The sequence below is a fragment of the Odontesthes bonariensis genome, chromosome 10 (genome assembly GCF_027942865.1).
Source record: "Odontesthes bonariensis isolate fOdoBon6 chromosome 10, fOdoBon6.hap1, whole genome shotgun sequence".
NCBI lineage: Eukaryota > Metazoa > Chordata > Actinopteri > Atheriniformes > Atherinopsidae > Odontesthes > Odontesthes bonariensis.
The window spans coordinates 1,552,717-1,576,460 of NC_134515.1; the positions used below are offsets into that span (position 1 = coordinate 1,552,717).

The 23,744-nt window shown below is 52.5% G+C and overlaps 1 protein-coding gene across 1 annotated transcript in view; it reads right to left on the minus strand.

Annotated features, from left to right (window-relative positions):
• plxna3 (plexin A3) overlaps positions 1–23,744 on the minus strand; it is a 176,097-nt gene that overhangs the window by 126,774 nt on the left and 25,579 nt on the right. The window contains exon 2 of the mRNA XM_075475900.1: positions 6,450–6,837. Coding sequence (XP_075332015.1) covers positions 6,450–6,742 — 293 coding nt within the window. The 5' untranslated portion in view covers positions 6,743–6,837. The remainder of the gene's footprint in view (positions 1–6,449; positions 6,838–23,744) is intronic.

The window sequence follows — 23,744 nt, forward strand, 5'->3', positions numbered from 1 at the left end:
GGGCTGTTACAGGGGGGCTGTTACAGGTGGGCTGTTACAGGTGGGCTGTCACACAGGTGGGCTGTCACAGGTGGGCTGTCACAGGTGAGCTGTCACACAGGTGGGCTGTCACAGGTGGGCTGTCACACAGGTGGGCTGTCACACAGGGGGGCTGTTACAGGTGGGCTGTCACAGGGGGGCTGTCACACAGGTGGGATGTCACAGGTCAGCTGTCACAGGTGGGCTGTTACAGGGGGGCTGTCACAGGTGGGCTGTCACACAGGTGGGCTGTCACACAGGTGAGCTGTCACAGGTGGGCTGTCACAGGTGGGCTGTCACACAGGTGGGCTGTCACACAGGTGAGCTGTCACAGGTGGGCTGTCACACAGGGGGCTGTCACAGGTGAGCTGTCACAGGTGAGCTGTCACAGGTGGGCTGTCACACAGGTGGGCTGTCACACAGGGGGCTGTTACAGGTGGGCTGTCACAGGTGGGCTGTCACAGGTGGGCTGTCACACAGGTGAGCTGTCACAGGTGGGCTGTCACAGGTGGTCTGTCACACAGGTGAGCTGTCACAGGGGGGCTGTCACAGAGGTGGGCTGTCACAGGGGGGCTGTCACACAGGTGAGCTGTCACAGGGGGGCTGTCACACAGGTGGGCTGTCACAGGGGGGCTGTCACACAGGTGAGCTGTCACAGGTGGGCTGTCACAGGTGGTCTGTCACACAGGGGGGCTGTCACAGGTGGGCTGTCACACAGGGGGGCTGTCACACAGGGGGGCTGTCACACAGGGGGGCTGTTACAGGGGGGCTGTCACACAGGGGGGCTGTCACAGGGGGGCTGTCACACAGGGGGGCTGTTACACAGGGGGGCTGTTACAGGGGGGCTGTTACACAGGGGGGCTGTCACACAGGGGGGCTGTTACACAGGTGGGCTGTCACACAGGGGGGCTGTTACACAGGGGGGCTGTTACACAGGTGAGCTGTCACAGGGGGGCTGTCACACAGGGGGGCTGTCACAGGGGGGCTGTCACACAGGTGAGCTGTCACAGGTGGGCTGTCACAGGTGGGCTGTCACACAGGGGGGCTGTCACAGGTGGGCTGTCACACAGGGGGGCTGTCACAGGGGGGCTGTCACACAGGTGAGCTGTCACAGGTGGGCTGTCACAGGTGGGCTGTCACACAGGGGGGCTGTCACAGGTGGGCTGTCACACAGGTGAGCTGTCACAGGTGGGCTGTCACAGGTGGGCTGTCACAGGGGGGCTGTCACACAGGTGGGCTGTCACACAGGTGGGCTGTCACAGGGGGGCTGTCACACAGGTGAGCTGTCACAGGGGGGCTGTCACACAGGTGGGCTGTCACACAGGTGAGCTGTCACAGGTGGGCTGTCACAGGTGGGCTGTCACACAGGGGGGCTGTCACAGGGGGGCTGTCACACAGGTGAGCTGTCACAGGTGGGCTGTCACAGGTGGGCTGTCACACAGGGGGGCTGTCACAGGTGGGCTGTCACACAGGTGAGCTGTCACAGGTGGGCTGTCACAGGTGGGCTGTCACAGGGGGGCTGTCACACAGGTGGGCTGTCACACAGGTGGGCTGTCACAGGGGGGCTGTCACACAGGTGAGCTGTCACAGGGGGGCTGTCACACAGGTGGGCTGTCACAGGTGGGCTGTCACAGGGGGGCTGTCACACAGGTGGGCTGTCACACAGGTGGGCTGTCACAGGGGGGCTGTCACACAGGTGAGCTGTCACAGGGGGGCTGTCACACAGGTGAGCTGTCACAGGTGGGCTGTCACAGGGGGGCTGTCACACAGGTGGGCTGTCACACAGGTGGGCTGTCACAGGGGGGCTGTCACACAGGTGAGCTGTCACAGGGGGGCTGTCACACAGGTGGGCTGTCACACAGGTGAGCTGTCACACAGGTGGGCTGTCACAGGTGAGCTGTCACAGGGGGGCTGTCACACAGGTGGGCTGTCACAGGGGGGCTGTCACAGGTGGGCTGTCACAGGTGGGCTGTCACACAGGGGGGCTGTCACACAGGTGAGCTGTCACAGGGGGGCTGTCACACAGGTGAGCTGTCACAGGGGGGCTGTCACACAGGTGGGCTGTCACAGGGGGGCTGTCACACAGGTGAGCTGTCACAGGTGGGCTGTCACAGGTGGTCTGTCACACAGGGGGGCTGTCACAGGTGGGCTGTCACACAGGGGGGCTGTCACAGGGGGGCTGTCACACAGGGGGGCTGTTACAGGGGGGCTGTTACAGGGGGGCTGTCACACAGGGGGGCTGTCACACAGGGGGGCTGTTACAGGGGGGCTGTCACACAGGGGGGCTGTCACAGGGGGGCTGTCACACAGGGGGGCTGTTACAGGTGGGCTGTCACAGGGGGGCTGTCACACAGGGGGGCTGTCACACAGGGGGGCTGTCACACAGGGGGGCTGTCACACAGGGGGGCTGTTACAGGTGGGCTGTCACACAGGTGGGCTGTCACACAGGTGGGCTGTCACACAGGTTAGCTGTCACAGGTGGGCTGTCACACAGGGGGGCTGTCACACAGGTGGGCTGTCACACAGGTCAGCTGTCACAGGTGGGCTGTCACACAGGGGGGCTGTCACACAGGTGGGCTGTCACACAGGTCAGCTGTCACAGGTGGGCTGTCACAGGGGGGCTGTCACACAGGGGGGCTGTTACAGGTTAGCTGTCACAGGTGGGCTGTCACACAGGTGGGCTGTCACACAGGTGGGCTGTCACACAGGTTAGCTGTCACAGGTGGGCTGTCACACAGGGGGGCTGTCACACAGGTGGGCTGTCACACAGGTCAGCTGTCACAGGTGGGCTGTCACAGGGGGGCTGTCACACAGGTGGGCTGTCACAGGTGGGCTGTCACAGGTGGGCTGTCACAGGTGGGCTGTCACAGGGGGGCTGTCACACAGGTGGGCTGTCACAGGGGGCTGTCACAGGGGGGCTGTCACAGGGGGGCTGTCACACAGGTGGGCTGTCACACAGGTGGGCTGTCACAGGGGGGCTGTCACAGGGGGGCTGTCACACAGGTGGGCTGTCACACAGGTCAGCTGTCACAGGTGGGCTGTCACAGGGGGGCTGTCACACAGGTGGGCTGTCACAGGTGGTCTGTCACACAGGTGGGCTGTCACACAGGTCAGCTGTCACAGGGGGGCTGTCACAGGGGGGCTGTCACACAGGTGGGCTGTCACAGGTGGGCTGTCACACAGGGGGGCTGTCACAGGGGGGCTGTCACACAGGTGGGCTGTCACAGGTGGGTTGTCACACAGGTGGGCTGTCACACAGGTGGGCTGTCACACAGGGGGGCTGTCACACAGGTGGGCTGTCACACAGGGGGGCTGTCACAGGTGGGCTGTCACAGGTGGTCTGTCACACAGGTGGGCTGTCACACAGGGGGGCTGTCACAGGTGGGCTGTCACAGGGGGGCTGTCACACAGGTGGGCTGTTACACAGGGGGGCTGTCACAGGTGGGCTGTCACACAGGGGGGCTGTCACAGGTGGGCTGTCACACAGGGGGGCTGTTTCACAGGGGGGCTGTCACACAGGGGGGCTGTTTCACAGGGGGGCTGTTACAGGTGGGCTGTCACAGGGGGGCTGTCACACAGGGGGGCTGTTACAGGTGGGCTGTCACAGGGGGGCTGTCACACAGGGGGGCTGTCACACAGGGGGGCTGTCACACAGGGGGGCTGTCACAGGGGGGCTGTCACAGGGGGGCTGTCACACAGGGGGGCTGTTTCACAGGGGGGCTGTTACAGGTGGGCTGTCACAGGGGGGCTGTCACAGGGGGGCTGTCACACAGGTGGGCTGTCACAGGTGGGCTGTCACAGGGGGGCTGTTACAGGTGGGCTGTCACAGGTGGGCTGTCACAGGTGGGCTGTCACAGGTCAGCTGTCACAGGGGGGCTGTCACAGGTCAGCTGTCACACAGGTGGGCTGTCACAGGTCAGCTGTCACAGGGGGGCTGTCACAGGTCAGCTGTCACACAGGTGGGCTGTCACAGGTCAGCTGTCACAGGGGGGCTGTCACAGGTGGGCTGTCACAGGTGGGCTGTCACAGGTGGGCTGTTACAGGTGGGCTGTCACAGGTGGGCTGTCACAGGTGGGCTGTCACAGGTGGGATGTCACAGGTGGGCTGTCACAGGTGGGCTGTCACACAGGTGGGATGTCACAGGTGGGCTGTCACACAGGTGGGCTGTCACAGGTGGGCTGTCACACAGGGGGGCTGTTACAGGTGGGCTGTCACAGGGGGGCTGTCACACAGGGGGGCTGTTACAGGTGGGCTGTTACAGGTGGGCTGTCACAGGGGGGCTGTCACACAGGTGGGCTGTCACAGGGGGGCTGTCACAGGTGGGCTGTCACAGGGGGGCTGTCACACAGGTGGGCTGTCACAGGTGGGCTGTCACAGGGGGGCTGTCACAGGTGGGCTGTCACAGGGGGGCTGTCACAGGGGGGCTGTTACAGGGGGGCTGTCACACAGGTGGGCTGTCACAGGTGGGCTGTCACAGGGGGGCTGTTACAGGGGGGCTGTCACACAGGGGGCTGTTACAGGGGGCTGTTACAGGGGGCTGTTACAGGGGGGCTGTTACAGTGGGGCTGTTACACAGGGGGGCTGTTACAGGGGGCTGTTACAGGGGGCTGTTACAGGGGGGCTGTTACACAGGGGGGCTGTTACAGGGGGCTTTTACAGGGGGCTGTTACAGGTGGGCTGTCACAGGGGGGCTGTTACAGGGGGGCTTTTACACAGGGGGGCTGTTACAGGGGGGCTGTTACAGGGGGGCTGTTACAGGGGGCTGTTACACAGGGGGGCTGTTACAGGGGGCTGTTACAGGTGGGCTGTCACAGGGGGGCTGTTACAGGGGGGCTGTTACAGGGGGCTGTTACAGGGGGGCTGTTACAGTGGGGCTGTTACAGGGGGGCTGTTACAGGGGGGCTGTTACAGGAGGCTGTTACAGGGGGCTGTCACAGGGGGGCTGTTACAGGGGGTATGTTACAGGGGGGCTGTTACAGGGGGTATGTTACAGGGGGGCTGTTACAGGGGGGCTGTTACAGGGGGCTGTCACAGGGGGGCTGTTACAGGGGGGCTGTTACAGGGGGGCTGTTACACAGGGGGGCTGTTACAGGGGGGCTGTTACAGGTGGGCTGTCACAGGGGGGCTGTTACAGGGGGGCTGTTACAGGGGGGCTGTTACACAGGGGGGCTGTTACAGGTGGGCTGTTACAGGGGGCTGTTACAGGGGGGCTGTTACAGTGGGGCTGTTACAGGGGGGCTGTTACAGGGGGCTGTTACAGGGGGCTGTCACAGGGGGGCTGTTACAGGGGGGCTGTTACAGGGGGTATGTTACAGGGGGGCTGTTACAGGGGGTATGTTACAGGGGGGCTGTTACAGGGGGGCTGTCACAGGGGGGCTGTTACAGGGGGGCTGTTACAGGGGGTATGTTACAGGGGGGCTGTTACAGGGGGCTGTCACAGGGGGGCTGTTACAGGGGGGCTGTTACGGGGGTATGTTACAGGGGGGCTGTTACAGGGGGGCTGTTACAGGGGGGCTGTTACAGGGGGCTGTTACAGGGGGCTGTTACAGGTGGGCTGTCACAGGGGGTATGTTACAGGGGGGCTGTTACAGGGGGCTGTTACAGGGGGGCTGTTACAGGGGGTATGTTACAGGGGGGCTGTTACAGGGGGCTGTTACAGGGGGGCTGTTACACAGGGGGGCTGTTACAGTGGGGCTGTTACACAGGGGGGCTGTTACAGGGGGGCTGTTACACAGGGGGGCTGTTACAGGGGGCTGTTACAGGGGGGCTGTTACAGGGGGGCTGTTACAGTGGGGCTGTTACAGGTGGGCTGTCACAGGTGGGCTGTCACAGGTGGGATGTCACAGGTCAGCTGTCACAGGGGGGCTGTCACAGGTCAGCTGTCACAGGTGGGATGTCACAGGTGGGCTGTCACAGGTGGGCTGTCACAGGTGGGATGTCACAGGTGGGCTGTCACACAGGTGGGATGTCACAGGTCAGCTGTCACAGGTGGGCTGTCACAGGTGGGATGTCACAGGTGGGCTGTCACAGGGGGGATGTCACAGGTGGGCTGTCACAGGTGGGCTGTCACAGGTGGGATGTCACAGGGGGGCTGTCACACAGGGGGGCTGTCACAGGTGGGCTGTCACACAGGTGGGCTGTCACACAGGTGGGCTGTCACACAGGTGAGCTGTCACAGGTGGGCTGTCACAGGTGGGCTGTCACACAGGTGGGCTGTCACACAGGTGGTCTGTCACACAGGTGGGGGGGCTGTCACACAGGCTAGCTCCTTTAGCCAGAGCACGCTAGCTCCTTTAGCCAGAGCACGCTAGCTCCTTTAGCCAGCGCGAGATTGCAGGCACAATGGATCGGTTTTTAACTAAAAAAGGGCAAAAACCAGCACAAAAGCAAAAATACAACTCTTTATTCAGGTTCTGGTCATTTCTGCTCACCTGTGAGCGCAGGTCCTGACGCTGGGGGGGGGGTAGCAGTCGGCGTTGTCCTCCACGGGTCCGGTCACGTGACTCTTCAGCTCCATCAGGTCGTGCGACAGCTTCATCACGCGGTTGACGGCGCCCACGAACACCTCGCCCGTCCTCCGGTGGACGCTCAGGTGGGTGAGCGCGGTGTCGAAGGCCCTGTAGACCGCTCTGTCCGAGGGGGGGGGAGGGGTGGGAACAGCCGGGACAGCCAGGAGGAGGGCGGAGAGGAGGGGGAAGAGCAGCAGGGGGGGGGAGGGGAGCATGGTGGAGGGGTGGAGGAGGGGAGGAGGAGGGGAGGAGGGGAGGAGAGAAGAGCTGGCTGCAGGTCTGAGGAGGCGGCAGCTTCAGGTGGGCATGGCTGCACAGACAGAAACATCTCATCACAACATGTTCCTAAAGCAGAAATCAGACTTTTTACACAGATTCTGATCATTTCTGCAGAGTTTCAGGCCACTGAGACCCGTTTGTTTAGCTCAGAGATAATCATTAAGCGGCTCCTCAAGCTTTAAGTGGCGGCTCGCACCCGCATAGTAGCTTATAACAACAATATGCTAACAACAACAATACATTTTTTAATAACATACAGCGAATACTGCACAGTATTAAGTATTTTTATTAAAGGTGGGGTATGAGATGTTTTCTGGAGCATTTTTTAATCATATTGTCTGAAAACATCCTCACGACCCCATTGCACCCACTAAAATAGAATGTTTGGGAAAAAAAAGTAATATTTTAGTCCATTGTAGAGGGTGTAGCAAGAGGAAATGTCTGACCAGTAGAAGTAATGATGAGAGTTACTTCTATTGGATTCTGACACGCCAATCAACCGTCAGCCCCCCTCACCCCTCCCCCCTGCACGTTCACAGGCTCGTGACTCGTTCATGTGTTTTGAAGGCGTGGTTTCGAGGGGTGGGCTGAAGGGAGAGGCAAGGTTGTGTATTTTCAAAAATATAGCTTGCAGGAACCGTTTTTCCAAGATCTCAGACCCCACCTTTAAGTATTAATTAAGGCTTAATGTTGTTTCCTAAAGGGGGAACTGTTAGCCTAAACCTGGCAACGCAGCCCGCTTAAACCACCGTCACACTTGACCGCAGAGCACGCTAGCTCCTGTCTGACGTGCTCATCCTTTAGCCAGAGCACGCTAGCTCCTGTCTGACGTGCTCATCCTTTAGCCAGAGCACGCTAGCTCCTGTCTGACGTGCTCATCCTTTAGCCAGAGCACGCTAGCTCCTGTCTGACGTGCTCATCCTTTAGCCAGAGCACGCTAGCTCCTGTCTGACGTGCTCATCCTTTAGCCAGAGCACGCTAGCTCCTGTCTGACATGCTCATCCTTTAGCCAGAGCACGCTAGCTCCTGTCTGACATGCTCATCCTTTAGCCAGAGCACGCTAGCTCCTGTCTGACGTGCTCATCCTTTAGCCAGAGCACGCTAGCTCCTGTCTGACATGCTCATCCTTTAGCCAGAGCACGCTAGCTCCTGTCTGACATGCTCATCCTTTAGCCAGAGCACGCTAGCTCCTGTCTGACATGCTCATCCTTTAGCCAGAGCACGCTAGCTCCTGTCTGACATGCTCATCCTTTAGCCAGAGCACGCTAGCTCCTGTCTGACATGCTCATCCTTTAGCCAGAGCACGCTAGCTCCTGTCTGACATGCTCATCCTTTAGCCAGAGCACGCTAGCTCCTTTAGCCACCGCACGCTAGCTCCTTTAGCCAGCCCCAGATGCAGGCACAATAGATAATGGTTTTTAACTAAAAAAGGGCAAAAACCAGCACAGAAACCAGCACAGAAACCATGCTCATCCTGAATGTCTCACTATGATTACAACAACAAACTACAAATACAACATGAAGAAAGTCGAGGACATGCAGGCCAGCTTCCGCTCATCCCAGTATTAAGGTAAATGTGGTCTTAATTGAAAATGTATTGGCCGTGTTGTTTCTGTTTTTGTGGGATGTTTTATATGTAGAAATGCAGATTTACTAAAGGGGACTTTAGTATGTCGTGGTAAAAGTGGCTCTGCCCTTGATTTTGCTGCCAATGTGGAATAAATAGTGAGTATCACTGCTTTAGATGGAGACGACTCGGTTGGACCTGGTTGGTGCAGAAGCTTTAGAGTGAAGCTACCAGCATCATCAGTGACTCAAACTCAGTTTTAATGAGAAACTTTGAAAATAAAATCTATCCATCAAACATGAAGCCAGTTATTCTTTCTGAAGTAAACAGTAATCCTCTCAGTTCCAGCTCCTAAACCTACAGAGATGTTTACCAGAAACACACAGCGTGCACAGAGTGTGTGTGGGCGTGCACGTGCACAGTGTGTGTGATAGGCAGCTATTGATCTGTTTCCGTCTTCTCACTGATTCTCTGCTAAAGCTGGATGAGAGTTTCACTCCCGTCGAGCCAGCTGCTTCCACTCTGTTTGATTGACAGCTGTGATCACACACACGTGCACACAGATATGCACGTGCACGCTCGTCAATGCCTCCACAGTTTAGATGTAATCTGCAGCGGAGATAAAATGGAGGCTGTTCCATCAGCAGGGCGTGCCTGTGCGCGTCCCCGTGGGCGTGCACGTGGGATCTGAACCCTCAACCTCAGCAGCTTCACGGCAGCCGGACCGGACAGAGAGACGATAAAGACAAGGAAACGGGTTTATCCTCCGCAGGGTCAGGATCAGCAGAACTGGACTGAACAGGTGTCCTCCTCCCGTCGCCCTGACGACGGGTCGGGAGCTGGGTCCACCAGATTCTAGACGTTTAGTTTTGAGCCCAGTTGCCAAGCAAAAAGTCTCACAGAGACTCTCTCAGACTCTGAGACAGATCAGCTCATTAGTTAATCAGCTGAGCTCAGGGGAGTCGGGTCGACAGATGGCCCGACTGTGACTCCCGGATAGAGTTTCCCTGACTGGACTCGGGTTTCACGGGACCATCCATCGCCGCTCTGTGACACACGGAGCTTTAAAGACTCAGATTCAGCTCAGAACCGGGTCCGACACATTTGGGCCTGAAATGGGACTCTTTTAGGCTCATGAAACTCAGAGTCCTGAGCTGTGTTCCAAACCGCATACTTCTCCTACTACTCCTACTAACTTTCTGAGTTAGTATGCGAGTTTGAGTAAGCGAGAAGTTCCCGGATGCATCCTAGATTCTCTAAATATTGGGTATGCATCATGAGGTTACTACTCATACTCAAACTACCCAAGATGCAACGTAACGTGACGTCGCCGATCGTCATTTCCTGTCAAAACGGCAGTTTCAAGCTAGCTACAACGAGGGTAGGTTCACTTCCTGTTTTCAAAACAAAAGCACCATTGTATGGTAATGGCTTTCCCTTTGATAAAAGGCAACGGGTATTTTATTTTGTGAAATTAACAGGAAGTGCGTTAGCTCACTGCGGCTAGCTTTAGTAGCGTCGAATTCGTGGGAACAAAATTGTAAACAGCCGGTATTTTGTCAGGTTTTCAACACGTTGGGGATCTAAACGACTACTTTCTCACCTGAAAATGTTTCAAATGTTGCTAAAGTTTACAGAGTTTAGAGCTTAAGAGAAATCAGCTTCAGGCCAGCTGATTTCGGCTCGGGCAGGAGCCAAATGCATTGTGGGTAAACGCTCTGCATACTGTCTGATCCATGAGTATGCAGTATGTAGTATGTAGTATGTAGTATGCAGTATGTAGTATGTAGTATGCAGTATGCAGTATGCAGTATGCAGTATGTAGTATGCAGTATGCAGTATGCAGTATGCAGTATGTAGTATGCAGTATGCAGAATGTAGTATGCAGTATGTAGTATGCAGTATGTAGTATGCAGTATGTAGTATGCAGTATGCAGTATGTAGTATGCAGTATGTAGTATGCAGTATGCAGTATGCAGTATGTAGTATGCAGTATGCAGTATGCAGTATGTAGTATGCAGTATGCAGTATGTAGTATGCAGTATGTAGTATGCAGTATGCAGTATGTAGTATGCAGTATGCAGTATGTAGTATGCAGTATGTAGTATGCAGTATGTAGTATGCAGTATGCAGTATGTAGTATGTAGTATGCAGTATGCAGTATGCAGTATGTAGTATGCGGTATGCGGTATGTAGTATGCAGTATGCAGTATGCAGTATGTAGTATGCAGTATGCAGTATGTAGTATGCAGTATGCAGTATGTAGTATGTAGTATGCAGTATGCAGTATGTAGTATGCAGTATGCAGTATGCAGTATGTAGTATGCAGTATGCAGTATGTAGTATGCAGTATGTAGTATGCAGTATGCAGTATGCAGTATGCAGTATGTAGTATGCAGTATGTAGTATGCAGTATGTAGTATGCAGTATGCAGTATGTAGTATGCAGTATGCAGTATGTAGTATGTAGTATGCAGTATGTAGTATGTAGTATGCAGTATGTAGTATGCAGTATGTAGTATGCAGTATGTAGTATGTAGTATGCAGTATGCAGTATGTAGTATGCAGTATGCAGTATGCAGTATGTAGTATGCAGTATGCAGTATGCAGTATGTAGTATGCAGTATGCAGTATGCAGTATGCAGTATGTAGTATGCAGTATGCAGTATGCAGTATGTAGTATGCAGTATGCAGTATGTAGTATGTAGTATGCAGTATGCAGTATGCAGTATGTAGTATGCAGTATGTAGTATGCAGTATGCAGTATGTAGTATGCAGTATGTAGTATGCGGTTTCTAACACAGCCTTCATGTTGCATCCCCGGTTTCTACGGTGGCCCAGAAGGAACAAACCAAACGTTTTTACACAACCAACAGTTCTTCTGGTCAAAGACATGGAACAGAAGAAGGGTTTGTTCTTCTTCAGGCCTCAGCTCAAGCTCAGATTCTGGCTGCTGCTCGTCAACATTAATCAGGTTTGGTTAAGGTTCTGCTGTCACATCAGGAGATCTCTGACCTCTGCTTGTTTGGTAATTATGAGAGCTGTAATTATCTGAAGAGAGGAATCACACTCGATAAGAAGACTTTGATATTAACATGCGGCGACGTTACGAGGCTGGCTGTTAATCATCTGAGACTAATGTTGGTTTGATAAAAGCAGCTCAGACGCTGCTCAGATGGAAGCTCATCACCAAACTGTGAGTTTCATTTATATTTCCCTGTGGCTCCAAACGAATAAAGCTGCTCTTTCTGTCAGTGGAAATCTGAAAAGAAGGCTCTGCCTGCTCAGAACTCCCAGATCAGAAACAGAAACCTTTAACTTGTGATAAACTTTACAAATGAAAACAGATGCACCCGCTCATAAAAACACAGGAATGCAGCGAGGTACCAAGAGTTTGCTCATTACGGCTGCTTTCTCCTCACTGTGCCGGGGACAGCCGCTGTCAAGGGCGGATTATACTTCTGCGTCTGTCGTCTTGACGTGTTGCTTTGCTCTGGTCGCGAACCACTTTTCATGTTATGGTTCTGCAACCTCGGTCTGGAATTTCTCGGGACGCACAGCAGTTTCCCCTCGCGAGAATTTCGGTGGGCGGTGACGAGAACTTCGGCGGCGCCGGCGGAAGTGTTTATTTAAAAAAAAAAAAAAAAAGTGTATGCAAGATATGGATCTGGAGTTGCTCGACATCGAAGAAGAACAGCTTCTTTTATTGGAGTTGGAGAAAATGCAAAGGAGGAAGCCACACAGACAACCGGAAAGGCACACCGAGGACCAATCACAGCCGCTTTTGTCTGCGCACTTCCGTTGGTGGTCTGCGTGCGTCTGTCGCGTAGTCAGGATTTTTCTGAGGTGCACGACAACGCGCGCAGAGCCTCTGCGTGGGAGAGTGGTCAAAATTTTTACGCTCGAAGAGGCTCTGCGTCCGAGCGTCAGAGGCTTTGCGTCTGAAGCATAAATCAGCCTTTAGCCGCCGTTAGAATGCTGTTAGCTGCTGTTAGCTGCCTTTAGCCGCCGTTAGCTACCGTTAGCTGCTGTTAGAATGCTGTTAGCTGCTGTTAGAATGCTGTTAGCTGCCGTTAGCCGCCGTTAGCAGCTGTTAGAATGCCGTTAGCTGCTGTTAGAATGCTGTTAGCTGCCGTTAGCCGTCATTAGCTGCCGTTAGCCACCGTTAGAATGGCGTTAGCAGCTGTTAGAATGCTGTTAGCTGCCGTTAGCTGTCATTAGCTGCCGTTAGCCGCCGTTAGAATGCCGTTAGCAGCTGTTAGAATGCTGTTAGCTGCCGTTAGCCGCCGTTAGCAGCCGTAAGCTGTCGTTAGAATGCCGTTAGCCGCCGTTAGCTTTCACCTGACTCCAGGACCGTTGTCCTAAAACACCCAAAGAACACTCAGTGGGGTCACATGGCCCTGAAAGGATCGGATTATTGGCTAAATTACAATCTGACTGAGCTGAGCAAGGGTAATTCTCCTTGGATATCTGGTGGTGAATGAATGGGATCAGAGGCACAAAGCGTGTCATACCCCGGTATGATAGGTGGCGCTGTACCCATTCCAACTGTTGCTAATAGAGTCACTTCCTGTTGACCTCTTCACCACCAACAACAACAACAAACTCAGGCGTTGGAGAAAGATGGAGAACGCAGAGCCAGATGAAGCTACGTCCCTCTACATTTGGTCTGTGATGAGCTGCTTGTTGCACAAACTCGATGCCCAACGGAGCATTCTCCATCGCGTTGTTTGTTTCTTTCTGACAGCGACAACAACAGGAATATCGTCTCCTTTGACTTCCGGGAAAAAAATCTCCCAAATGCAGACACACACGGACGACAGGAGGTAGAAGGTGAATTTGTCTTGATTTATTTTGAAACTATAACAAAAAGCGTGGCCGAGCCAGAACACCATAAAGCTAAACTGATTAAGACCGTAAACTAGAACCCACAGAGACACCAGGGGGGAACTGACTGGTGAATGATTCCAGCTGAGGATCACAGGTGAGTCAGAGAAGCTAATGACCCAAACATGGAGTCTGAGGAAAATATGAGTGAGGATGTGAAACAAGAAACCTGCATGAGACCCACATGGAAACCTGTGAATGAATAACAATAAAGCCGAAAAGAAACAAAACACAGAAGAACCAAGACAAACCCTAACAGTCGGGACCTCGATCATCCGAAACCATCTCAAAGCCAAGCGGGGGCCAAGGACATTGTGGCGTTGCAACAATAGAGGCTAAGGTGCTGTTTACACAAAAACTCCGGCAAAAGTGGAGATTTTTTAAAAACTGCGTTTAGCGTTTGTGTAGAAACTGGTTGAAAGAGACAAAAACGGAGTTTTGGGCACTTGAGAATGAGGAGTTGTCGTCATAGTACAGAGCTCCGCCCCTGTCCGCCATGTTGGCAGGATGCTAGCGTGAGAACGCCATTCTCTCCGTTCGCTTACAGTGTACGCGTGTGTTTTTAAGTCAGTAAGTTTAAACAGTGCGGAATTGCAAGAACATGCCTGGAAATCACTGCTGTGTGAAGAACTGTACAGTACCTCACATGATACGTTTGGGAAACACAGGAACAACGAAGTTCTTCCTGTCAGCGGTTCTCTATTAGGCTTCTGATTGGCTTGTGTGGAATTCTCGTTGTTCTAACACTGCCACCGTCAGGCTGGGCGTAATTTAACAGCTCCTGATAGCGCTTTTATGCTGATCAATGTAGACGTGTTTTTTTTAAAAAACGGGGCTGTGTGCACCTAGCCTGGGCGAAAGCCGACTGTTGACTCTGTCAAACAGTCTGGGAAAACCCAAGAGGAATCCGTTTCCATGGAGGGCGGGACCTTACCCAGCAACTTAAATTCATTGGAGTAACGGAGTTCCCTTAACCAATCATAATGTTTAGAAATGACGTTGGTTATGCGCCGAGTTTCATGCTTACTCTCGCGAGGCTCTAGCTCGCGAATCACGCTTCCCACATCCGCTTTCATTATACCGGTACCATTTGATAAATCAAACTTTTCCCAAAGCCAGTTGGAAGGAGAGCTACGACATCCTTGCCACTAACAAAATTGAAGAGGCATTCCTCTTGCTCTCGTTTTAATTGTGTAATGCTCTCCAGAGCTGAGACAACTTCATGGATAGCTTCTAGCGTTCTTCCGTCGCCATGTTTATTTCCGCTGCGGTTGAACTACAATTATATGGACTACAATGGACTCCGCGCGTGAGTTCTGCGTCACCATTCGCAACTGTTTGCTGATTGGCAAAACACTGAGCGAACCGAGGTAGGGGGGTTGGGCCAGACTATGTGCGGAGCCAAAATCTTTGGGCGGAAGTACGTAGGATGGCGTCGCCAGACTAGTGTGCACCTACTTATTTTTGCAAACGAAGGTTAGAAAATATGCGTTTATCAAAATACCCGGGTATGTGTAAACAGCACCTAAGTTTAGCAAGAACTTAGAACTTTAGCATAACTTTCAGCCCAGTTATCTCGGGGTCTGAATCCGATCCGATCCAGTTCTTAGTCAGATTAAGGTGTCTACATGCACTTAATAACTCAGTCTGATTGTGATTTAGCCAATAATCCGATCCTTTCAGAGCCATGTGACCCCTCTGAGTGTTTGATGCCTCACCAGCAGCTTGGTTCCTTCTTGCTTTGGTCTCTAAGCGTGAAGTCCAAAATAAAACAAAATGTCAGAACTTTATCGTTGAAGAGCCGAAAAGCCGAACAGAGTTTTGGGAATTAGACAAAAGACTTCTCATTAGTCTGTTCTTTTAAAAGGTAAAACTAAAGTGGAGAACTGTTGGTTGTGGCCCCCCCTGGCCGTCCTGCCGGTTCCGACGCCCCCCCCGACCGTTCTGCCGGTTCTGACGCCCCCCCCGACCGTTCTGCCGGTTCCGACGCCCCCCCCGACCGTCCTGCCGGTTCCGACGCCCCCCCCGACCGTCCTGCCGGTTCTGACGCCCCCCCCGACCGTCCTGCCGGTTCTGACGCCCCCCCCCCTGACCGTCTTGCCGGTTCTGACGCCCCCCCCCCCTGACCGTCCTGCCGGTTCCGACGCCCCCTGGCCGTCCTGCCGGTTCCGACGCCCCCCCTGACCGTCCTGCCGGTTCTGACGCCCCCCCCCCCTGACCGTCCTGCCGGTTCCGACGCCCCCTGGCCGTCCTGCCGGTTCCGACGCCCCCCCTGACCGTCCTGCCGGTTCCGACGCCCCCTGGCCGTTCTGCCGGTTCTGACGCCCCCCCCCCCCTAGCCGTCCTGCCGGTTCTGACGCCCCCCCCTGACCGTCCTGCCGGTTCCGACACCCCCTGGCCGTTCTGCCGGTTCTGACGCCCCCCCCCCCCTAGCCGTCCTGCCGGTTCTGACGCCCCCCCCTGACCGTCCTGCCGGTTCCAACGCCCCCCCCTGGCCGTTCTGCCGGCTCCGACGCCCCCCCTGACCGTCCTGCCGGTTCCAACGCCCCCCCCTGGCCGTTCTGCCGGTTCCAACGCCCCCCCCTAGCCGTCCTGCCGGTTCTGACGCCCCCCCCTGGCCGTTCTGCCGGCTCCGACGCCCCCCCTGGCCGTCCTGCCGGTTCCAACGCCCCCCCCTGGCCGTTCTGCCGGTTCCGACGCCCCCCCTGGCCGTTCTGCTCTCAGCTCTTATCTGGGACCGCCTCGGACCACCCTGCAGCCGCTGTCAGCAGGAAGCTGCAGCACAATGAGTCTTTGTTGCAGCCTGAGATCCACACAGAGCCTCAGTCACAGAGCGGGGGGGTCAGGGGTCAGGGGAGGGTCAGGGGGAGGCAGATGGAGGTGATGGATGCTGGGGGGGGGGGTTGGTTTTATGGCTCCTGGTGGGCCGTCTGTGTCCCCTCATTCAGGAAAGTTACAGATTAACTGATTCTGAGTAGTTGATGAAGCCCTGAGATACGGAGCTGCGTTCAGACTGTATTACAGAGGACTAAACTGGACTGAACTGGACTGAACTGGACTGGACTGGACTGGAATAAACTGGACTGAACTGGACTGAACTGGACTGGACTGGAATAAACTGGACTGAACTGGACTGAACTAGACTGAACTGGACTGGACTGGACTGAACTAGACTGAACTGGACTAAACTGGACTAGACTGAACTGGACTAAACTGGACTGGACTGGACTAAACTGGACTAAACTGGACTGGACTGGACTGGACTAAACTGGACTGGAATAAACTGGACTGAACTGGACTGAACTATACTGAACTGGACTAAACTGGACTAAACTGGACTGGACTAAACTGGACTAAACTGGACTGGAATAAACTGGACTGAACTGGACTGAACTATACTGAACTGGACTGGACTGGACTAAACTGGACTGGACTAAACTGGACTAAACTGGACTGGAATAAACTGGACTAAACTGGACTAAACTGGACTGGACTAAACTGGACTGGACTAAACTGGACTGAACTGGACTGAACTAGACTGAACTGGACTAAACTGGACTGGACTGGACTAAACTGGACTAAACTGTATTATACTGGACTGGACTGTATCTCTGAGGTACTTTGAGGCGACTTTTGTGTGTTTTATAGATCAAACTAAATATAAATGTTGTTTTATAGATCAAACTAAATATAAATGTTGTTTTATAGATCAAACTAAATATAAATGTAATTTTCGCCTCCACCTTTTTGCTCAGCTTTGTTCTAACACCACAGAATAAAAGCATCTGGAGGTCAGGTATCCGTCTGATATCTGTTGGCAGAACTGACAGAAACCAGAATAAAGGGTAAAACAGGTGGAGGTCAGGTGTGTTATTTTACTCTACAGGCAGCATCTCTCATTAAAATGTAAGAAAACGTGTTTTAGCCTCAGTAACAAGTAAGATAAAAACCAAACTAGCCCAAAGACTTCAATACGAATCAGCAGAAAACCAAAAGTTACTGCAAGAAAAACCCGATTTTAAACTTTTAAAGCAGCAGGGACGGTTAAAAAGAGACAGAAAACTACAACAAATAAATAAAAACGACGGGTCGGATTCAGCCGTGTCACTTCCTGTAATTACAGAAACATAATGAGCTGAATTAATACGTCCACTTTAACTCAGCCAGCCTCTAATTACACACCACTGAGGCTAATGCTAACAGCTAACACGCCGTGCTGCGGGTCCCTGTCCATCTGTAAATCTGAGCGGAGCTGATGGTTACACGCTGCAGCTCGGCCACAATGAGACTCTGTTCATTCAACAACCGAGAGGAAGAAGAAGAAGAGGCTCCTGTTTGTCCACAACGCCGAGAGGAATCCACCGAATCCACCGAATCCATCTTCATTCTGCTGAGGCAGCAGTTCTGACTGAGGGAAACATTCATCTCAATGAGAACGCAGGAAATTCAGTTAATGAGCGAATGAAGCCGAGTCTCATTTCTGTGTTTTATTCCTGTTCATCACAAGTGAGAAATGTTTAGTTCTGCTGACCCAGCAGAAAAAAGCTTAAAGACGCCCGAATATTCTGTTAAACGTACAGCTACAAAGTTTTTGTCCCAACAACATCGGACAAAACAAAGACACAACAACAAAACAGAAAACCACGCTTCACGTGTTTTTGGTGAAGCATTCTGCACCTCAGGGCGCCATAAACTGCATTAAAACCACCAGCGTGATGCTAAAGAAATCCCAATAATATTCAAAAACACAGGATTAGCTCTACTAAGCTAACAGCTTTAGCACGAGCAGGATTAGCTCTGCTAAACTATAAGCTTTAGCAGGAGCAGGATTAGCTCTGCTAAGCTAACAGCTTTAGCACGAGCAGGATTAGCTCTAATAAGTTAACAGGTTTAGCACGAGCAGGATTAGCTCTGCTAAGTTAACAGCTTTAGCACGAGCAGGATTAGCTCTAATAAGTTAACAGCTTTAGCACGAGCAGGATTAGCTCTGCTAAGTTAACAGCTTTAGCACGAGAAGGATTAGCTCTGCTAAACTATAAGCTTTAGCACGAGCAGAATTAGCTCTGCTAAACTATAAGCTTTAGCACGAGAAGGATTAGCTCTGCTAAACTATAAGCTTTAGCACGAGAAGGATTAGCTCTGCTAAGCTAACAGCTTTAGCACGAGAAGTATTAGCTCTGCTAAGCTAACAGCTTTAGCACAAGCAGGATTAGCTCTGCTAAACTAACAGCTTTAGCACGAGTTTAGCACAATGCTGCCATGTTTTTTTAAAATAAAAAAATAAAAAATTCACTTATTCTAAATGAATTTCTATCATTTCCAGACACAAAATAAGCAGCTAAATTTCTCTCTGAGATTCTCACATTCTGAACCATTCAATCCAATTCAATTCACTTTTATCTTTCTAGCGTTAGACGTACAGATGTTTGAGCCGCTGCCTCACGGGAAAGTTAGACGTACAGATGTTTCTGCTGCTGCCTCACGGGAAAGTTAGACGTACAGATGTTTGAGCCGCTGCCTCACGGGAAAGTTAGACGTACAGATGTTTGAGCCGCTGCCTCACGGGAAAGTTAAACGTACAGATGTTTGAGCCGCTGCCTCACGGGAAAGTTAAACGTACAGATGTTTGAGCCGCTGCCTCACGGGAAAGTTAAACGTACAGATGTTTGAGCCGCTGCCTCACGGGAAAGTTAGACGTACAGATGTTTCTGCTGCTGCCTCATGGGAAAGTTAGACGTACAGATGTTTGAGCCGCTGCCTCACGGGAAAGTTAAACGTACAGATGTTTGAGCCGCTGCCTCACGGGAAAGTTAAACGTACAGATGTTTGAGCCGCTGCCTCACGGGAAAGTTAAACGTACAGATGTTTGAGCCGCTGCCTCACGGGAAAGTTAGACGTACAGATGTTTCTGCTGCTGCCTCATGGGAAAGTTAGACGTACAGATGTTTGAGCCGCTGCCTCACGGGAAAGTTAAACGTACAGATGTTTGAGCCGCTGCCTCACGGGAAAGTTAGACGTACAGATGTTTCTGCTGCTGCCTCATGGGAAAGTTAGACGTACAGATGTTTGAGCCGCTGCCTCACGGGAAAGTTAAACGTACAGATGTTTGAGCCGCTGCCTCACGGGAAAGTTAGACGTACAGATGTTTGAGCCGCTGCCTCACGGGAAAGTTAAACGTACAGATGTTTCAGCCGCTGCCTCACTGGAAAGTTAGACGTACAGATGTTTGAGCCGCTGCCTCACGGGAAAGTTAAACGTACAGATGTTTCTGCTGCTGCCTCACGGGAAAGTTAGACGTACAGATGTTTGAGCCGCTGCCTCACGGGAAAGTTAGACGTACAGATGTTTGAGCCGCTGCCTCACTGGAAAGTTAGACGTACAGATGTTTGAGCCGCTGCCTCATGGGAAAGTTAAACGTACAGATGTTTGAGCCGCTGCCTCACGGGAAAGTTAAACGTACAGATGTTTCAGCCGCTGCCTCACGGGAAAGTTAGACGTACAGATGTTTGAGCTGTTGCCTCATGGGAAACTTAAACGTACAGATGTTTCAGCCGCTGCCTCACGGGAAAGTTAGACGTACAGATGTTTCTGCTGCTGCCTCACGGGAAAGTTAAACGTACAGATGTTTGAGCCGCTGCCTCACGGGAAAGTTAAACGTACAGATGTTTCTGCTGCTGCCTCACGGGAAAGTTAGACGTACAGATGTTTGAGCTGCTGCCTCACGGGAAAGTTAGACGTACAGATGTTTGAGCTGCTGCCTCACGGGAAAGTTAGACGTACAGATGTTTGAGCCGCTGCCTCACGGGAAAGTTAGACGTACAGATGTTTCTGCTGCTGCCTCACGGGAAAGTTAAACGTACAGATGTTTGAGCCGCTGCCTCACGGGAAAGTTAGACGTACAGATGTTTGAGCTGCTGCCTCACGGGAAAGTTAGACGTACAGATGTTTGAGCCGCTGCCTCACGGGAAAGTTAAACGTACAGATGTTTCTGCTGCTGCCTCACGGGAAAGTTAGACGTACAGATGTTTGAGCTGCTGCCTCACGGGAAAGTTAAACGTACAGATGTTTGAGCCGCTGCCTCACGGGAAAGTTAGACGTACAGATGTTTCTGCTGCTGCCTCATGGGAAAGTTAAACGTACAGATGTTTGAGCCGCTGCCTCACGGGAAAGTTAAACGTACAGATGTTTCAGCCGCTGCCGCCTCACGGGAAAGTTAAACGTACAGATGTTTGAGCCGCTGCCTCACGGGAAAGTTAGACCTACAGATGTTTCTGCTGCTGCCTCATGGGAAAGTTAAACGTACAGATGTTTGAGCCGCTGCCTCACGGGAAAGTTAAACGTACAGATGTTTGAGCTGTTGCCTCACGGGAAACTTAAACGTACAGATGTTTGAGCCGCTGCCTCACGGGAAAGTTAGACGTACAGATGTTTCAGCCGCTGCCTCACGGGAAAGTTAGACGTACAGATGTTTGAGCTGCTGCCTCACGGGAAAGTTAGACGTACAGATGTTTGAGCCGCTGCCTCACGGGAAACTTAAACGTACAGATGTTTGAGCTGCTGCCTCACGGGAAAGTGAAACGTACAGATGTTTCAGCCGCTGCCTCACGGGAAAGTGAAACGTACAGATGTTTGAGCCGCTGCCTCACGCGAAAGTTAGACGTACAGATGTTTCTGCTGCTGCCTCACGGGAAAGTTAGACGTACAGATGTTTCAGCCGCTGCCTCACGGGAAAGTGAAACGTACAGATGTTTCAGCCGCTGCCTCACGCGAAAGTTAGACGTACAGATGTTTCTGCTGCTGCCTCATGGGAAAGTTAAACGTACAGATGTTTGAGCCGCTGCCTCACGGGAAAGTTAGACGTACAGATGTTTCAGCCGCTGCCTCACGGGAAAGTTAGACGTACAGATGTTTGAGCCGCTGCCTCACGGGAAAGTTAGACGTACAGATGTTTCTGCTGCTGCCTCATGGGAAAGTTAAACGTACAGATGTTTCTGCTGCTGCCTCACGGGAAAGTTAAACGTACAGATGTTTGAGCCGCTGCCTCACGGGAAAGTTAAACGTACAGATGTTTGAGCTGCTGCCTCACGGGAAAGTTAGACGTACAGATGTTTCTGCTGCTGCCTCATGGGAAAGTTAAACGTACAGATGTTTGAGCCGCTGCCTCACGGGAAAGTTAGACGTACAGATGTTTCTGCTGCTGCCTCACGGGAAAGTTAGACGTACAGATGTTTCTGCTGCTGCCTCACGGGAAAGTTAGACGTACAGATGTTTGAGCCGCTGCCTCACTGGAAAGTTAAACGTACAGATGTTTGAGCCGCTGCCTCATGGGAAAGTTAAACGTACAGATGTTTGAGCCGCTGCCTCACGGGAAAGTTAAGCGTACAGATGTTTGAGCCGCTGCCTCACGGGAAAGTTAAACGTACAGATGTTTGAGCCGCTGCCTCACGGGAAAGTTAAACGTACAGATGTTTGAGCCGCTGCCTCACGGGAAAGTTAAACGTACAGATGTTTCTGCTGCTGCCGCCTCCCGGGAAAGTTAAACGTACAGATGTTTCTGCTGCTGCCTCATGGGAAAGTTAAACGTACAGATGTTTGAGCCGCTGCCTCACGGGAAAGTTAAACGTACAGATGTTTGAGCTGTTGCCTCACGGGAAACTTAAACGTACAGATGTTTGAGCCGCTGCCTCACGGGAAACTTAAACGTACAGATGTTTGAGCCGCTGCCTCACGGGAAAGTTAGACGTACAGATGTTTCAGCCGCTGCCTCACGGGAAAGTTAGACGTACAGATGTTTCAGCCGCTGCCTCACGGGAAAGTTAGACGTACAGATGTTTGAGCCGCTGCCTCACGGGAAACTTAAACGTACAGATGTTTGAGCTGTTGCCTCACGGGAAAGTTAAACGTACAGATATTTGAGCCGCTGCCTCACGGGAAAGTTAGACGTACAGATGTTTGAGCCGCTGCCTCACGGGAAAGTTAGACGTACAGATGTTTCTGCTGCTGCCTCACGGGAAAGTTAGACGTACAGATGTTTCTGCTGCTGCCTCATGGGAAAGTTAAACGTACAGATGTTTGAGCCGCTGCCTCACGGGAAAGTTAAACGTACAGATGTTTGAGCTGTTGCCTCACGGGAAACTTAAACGTACAGATGTTTCAGCCGCTGCCTCACGGGAAAGTTAGACGTACAGATGTTTCAGCCGCTGCCTCACGGGAAAGTTAGACGTACAGATGTTTCAGCCGCTGCCTCACGGGAAAGTTAGACGTACAGATGTTTCAGCCGCTGCCTCACGGGAAAGTTAGACGTACAGATGTTTGAGCCGCTGCCTCACGGGAAACTTAAACGTACAGATGTTTGAGCCGCTGCCTCACGGAAAAGTTAGACGTACAGATGTTTCTGCTGCTGCCTCATGGGAAAGTTAGACGTACAGATGTTTCTGCTGCTGCCTCATGGGAAAGTTAGACGTACAGATGTTTCTGCTGCTGCCTCACGGGAAAGTTAGACGTACAGATGTTTGAGCCGCTGCCTCATGGGAAACTTAAACGTACAGATGTTTGAGCCGCTGCCTCACGGGAAAGTTAGACGTACAGATGTTTCTGCTGCTGCCTCATGGGAAAGTTAGACGTACAGATGTTTCTGCTGCTGCCTCACGGGAAAGTTAGACGTACAGATGTTTCAGCCGCTGCCTCACGGGAAAGTTAGACGTACAGATGTTTCAGCCGCTGCCTCACGGGAAAGTTAGACGTACAGATGTTTGAGCCGCTGCCTCACGGGAAACTTAAACGTACAGATGTTTGAGCCGCTGCCTCACGGAAAAGTTAGACGTACAGATGTTTCTGCTGCTGCCTCATGGGAAAGTTAGACGTACAGATGTTTCTGCTGCTGCCTCACGGGAAAGTTAGACGTACAGATGTTTGAGCCGCTGCCTCATGGGAAACTTAAACGTACAGATGTTTGAGCCGCTGCCTCACGGGAAAGTTAGACGTACAGATGTTTCTGCTGCTGCCTCATGGGAAAGTTAGACGTACAGATGTTTCTGCTGCTGCCTCACGGGAAAGTTAGACGTACAGATGTTTCAGCCGCTGCCTCACGGGAAAGTTAGACGTACAGATGTTTCAGCCGCTGCCTCACGGGAAAGTTAGACGTACAGATGTTTGAGCCGCTGCCTCACGGGAAACTTAAACGTACAGATGTTTGAGCCGCTGCCTCACGGAAAAGTTAGACGTACAGATGTTTCTGCTGCTGCCTCATGGGAAAGTTAGACGTACAGATGTTTCTGCTGCTGCCTCATGGGAAAGTTAGACGTACAGATGTTTCTGCTGCTGCCTCACGGGAAAGTTAGACGTACAGATGTTTGAGCCGCTGCCTCATGGGAAACTTAAACGTACAGATGTTTGAGCCGCTGCCTCACGGGAAAGTTAGACGTACAGATGTTTCTGCTGCTGCCTCATGGGAAAGTTAGACGTACAGATGTTTCTGCTGCTGCC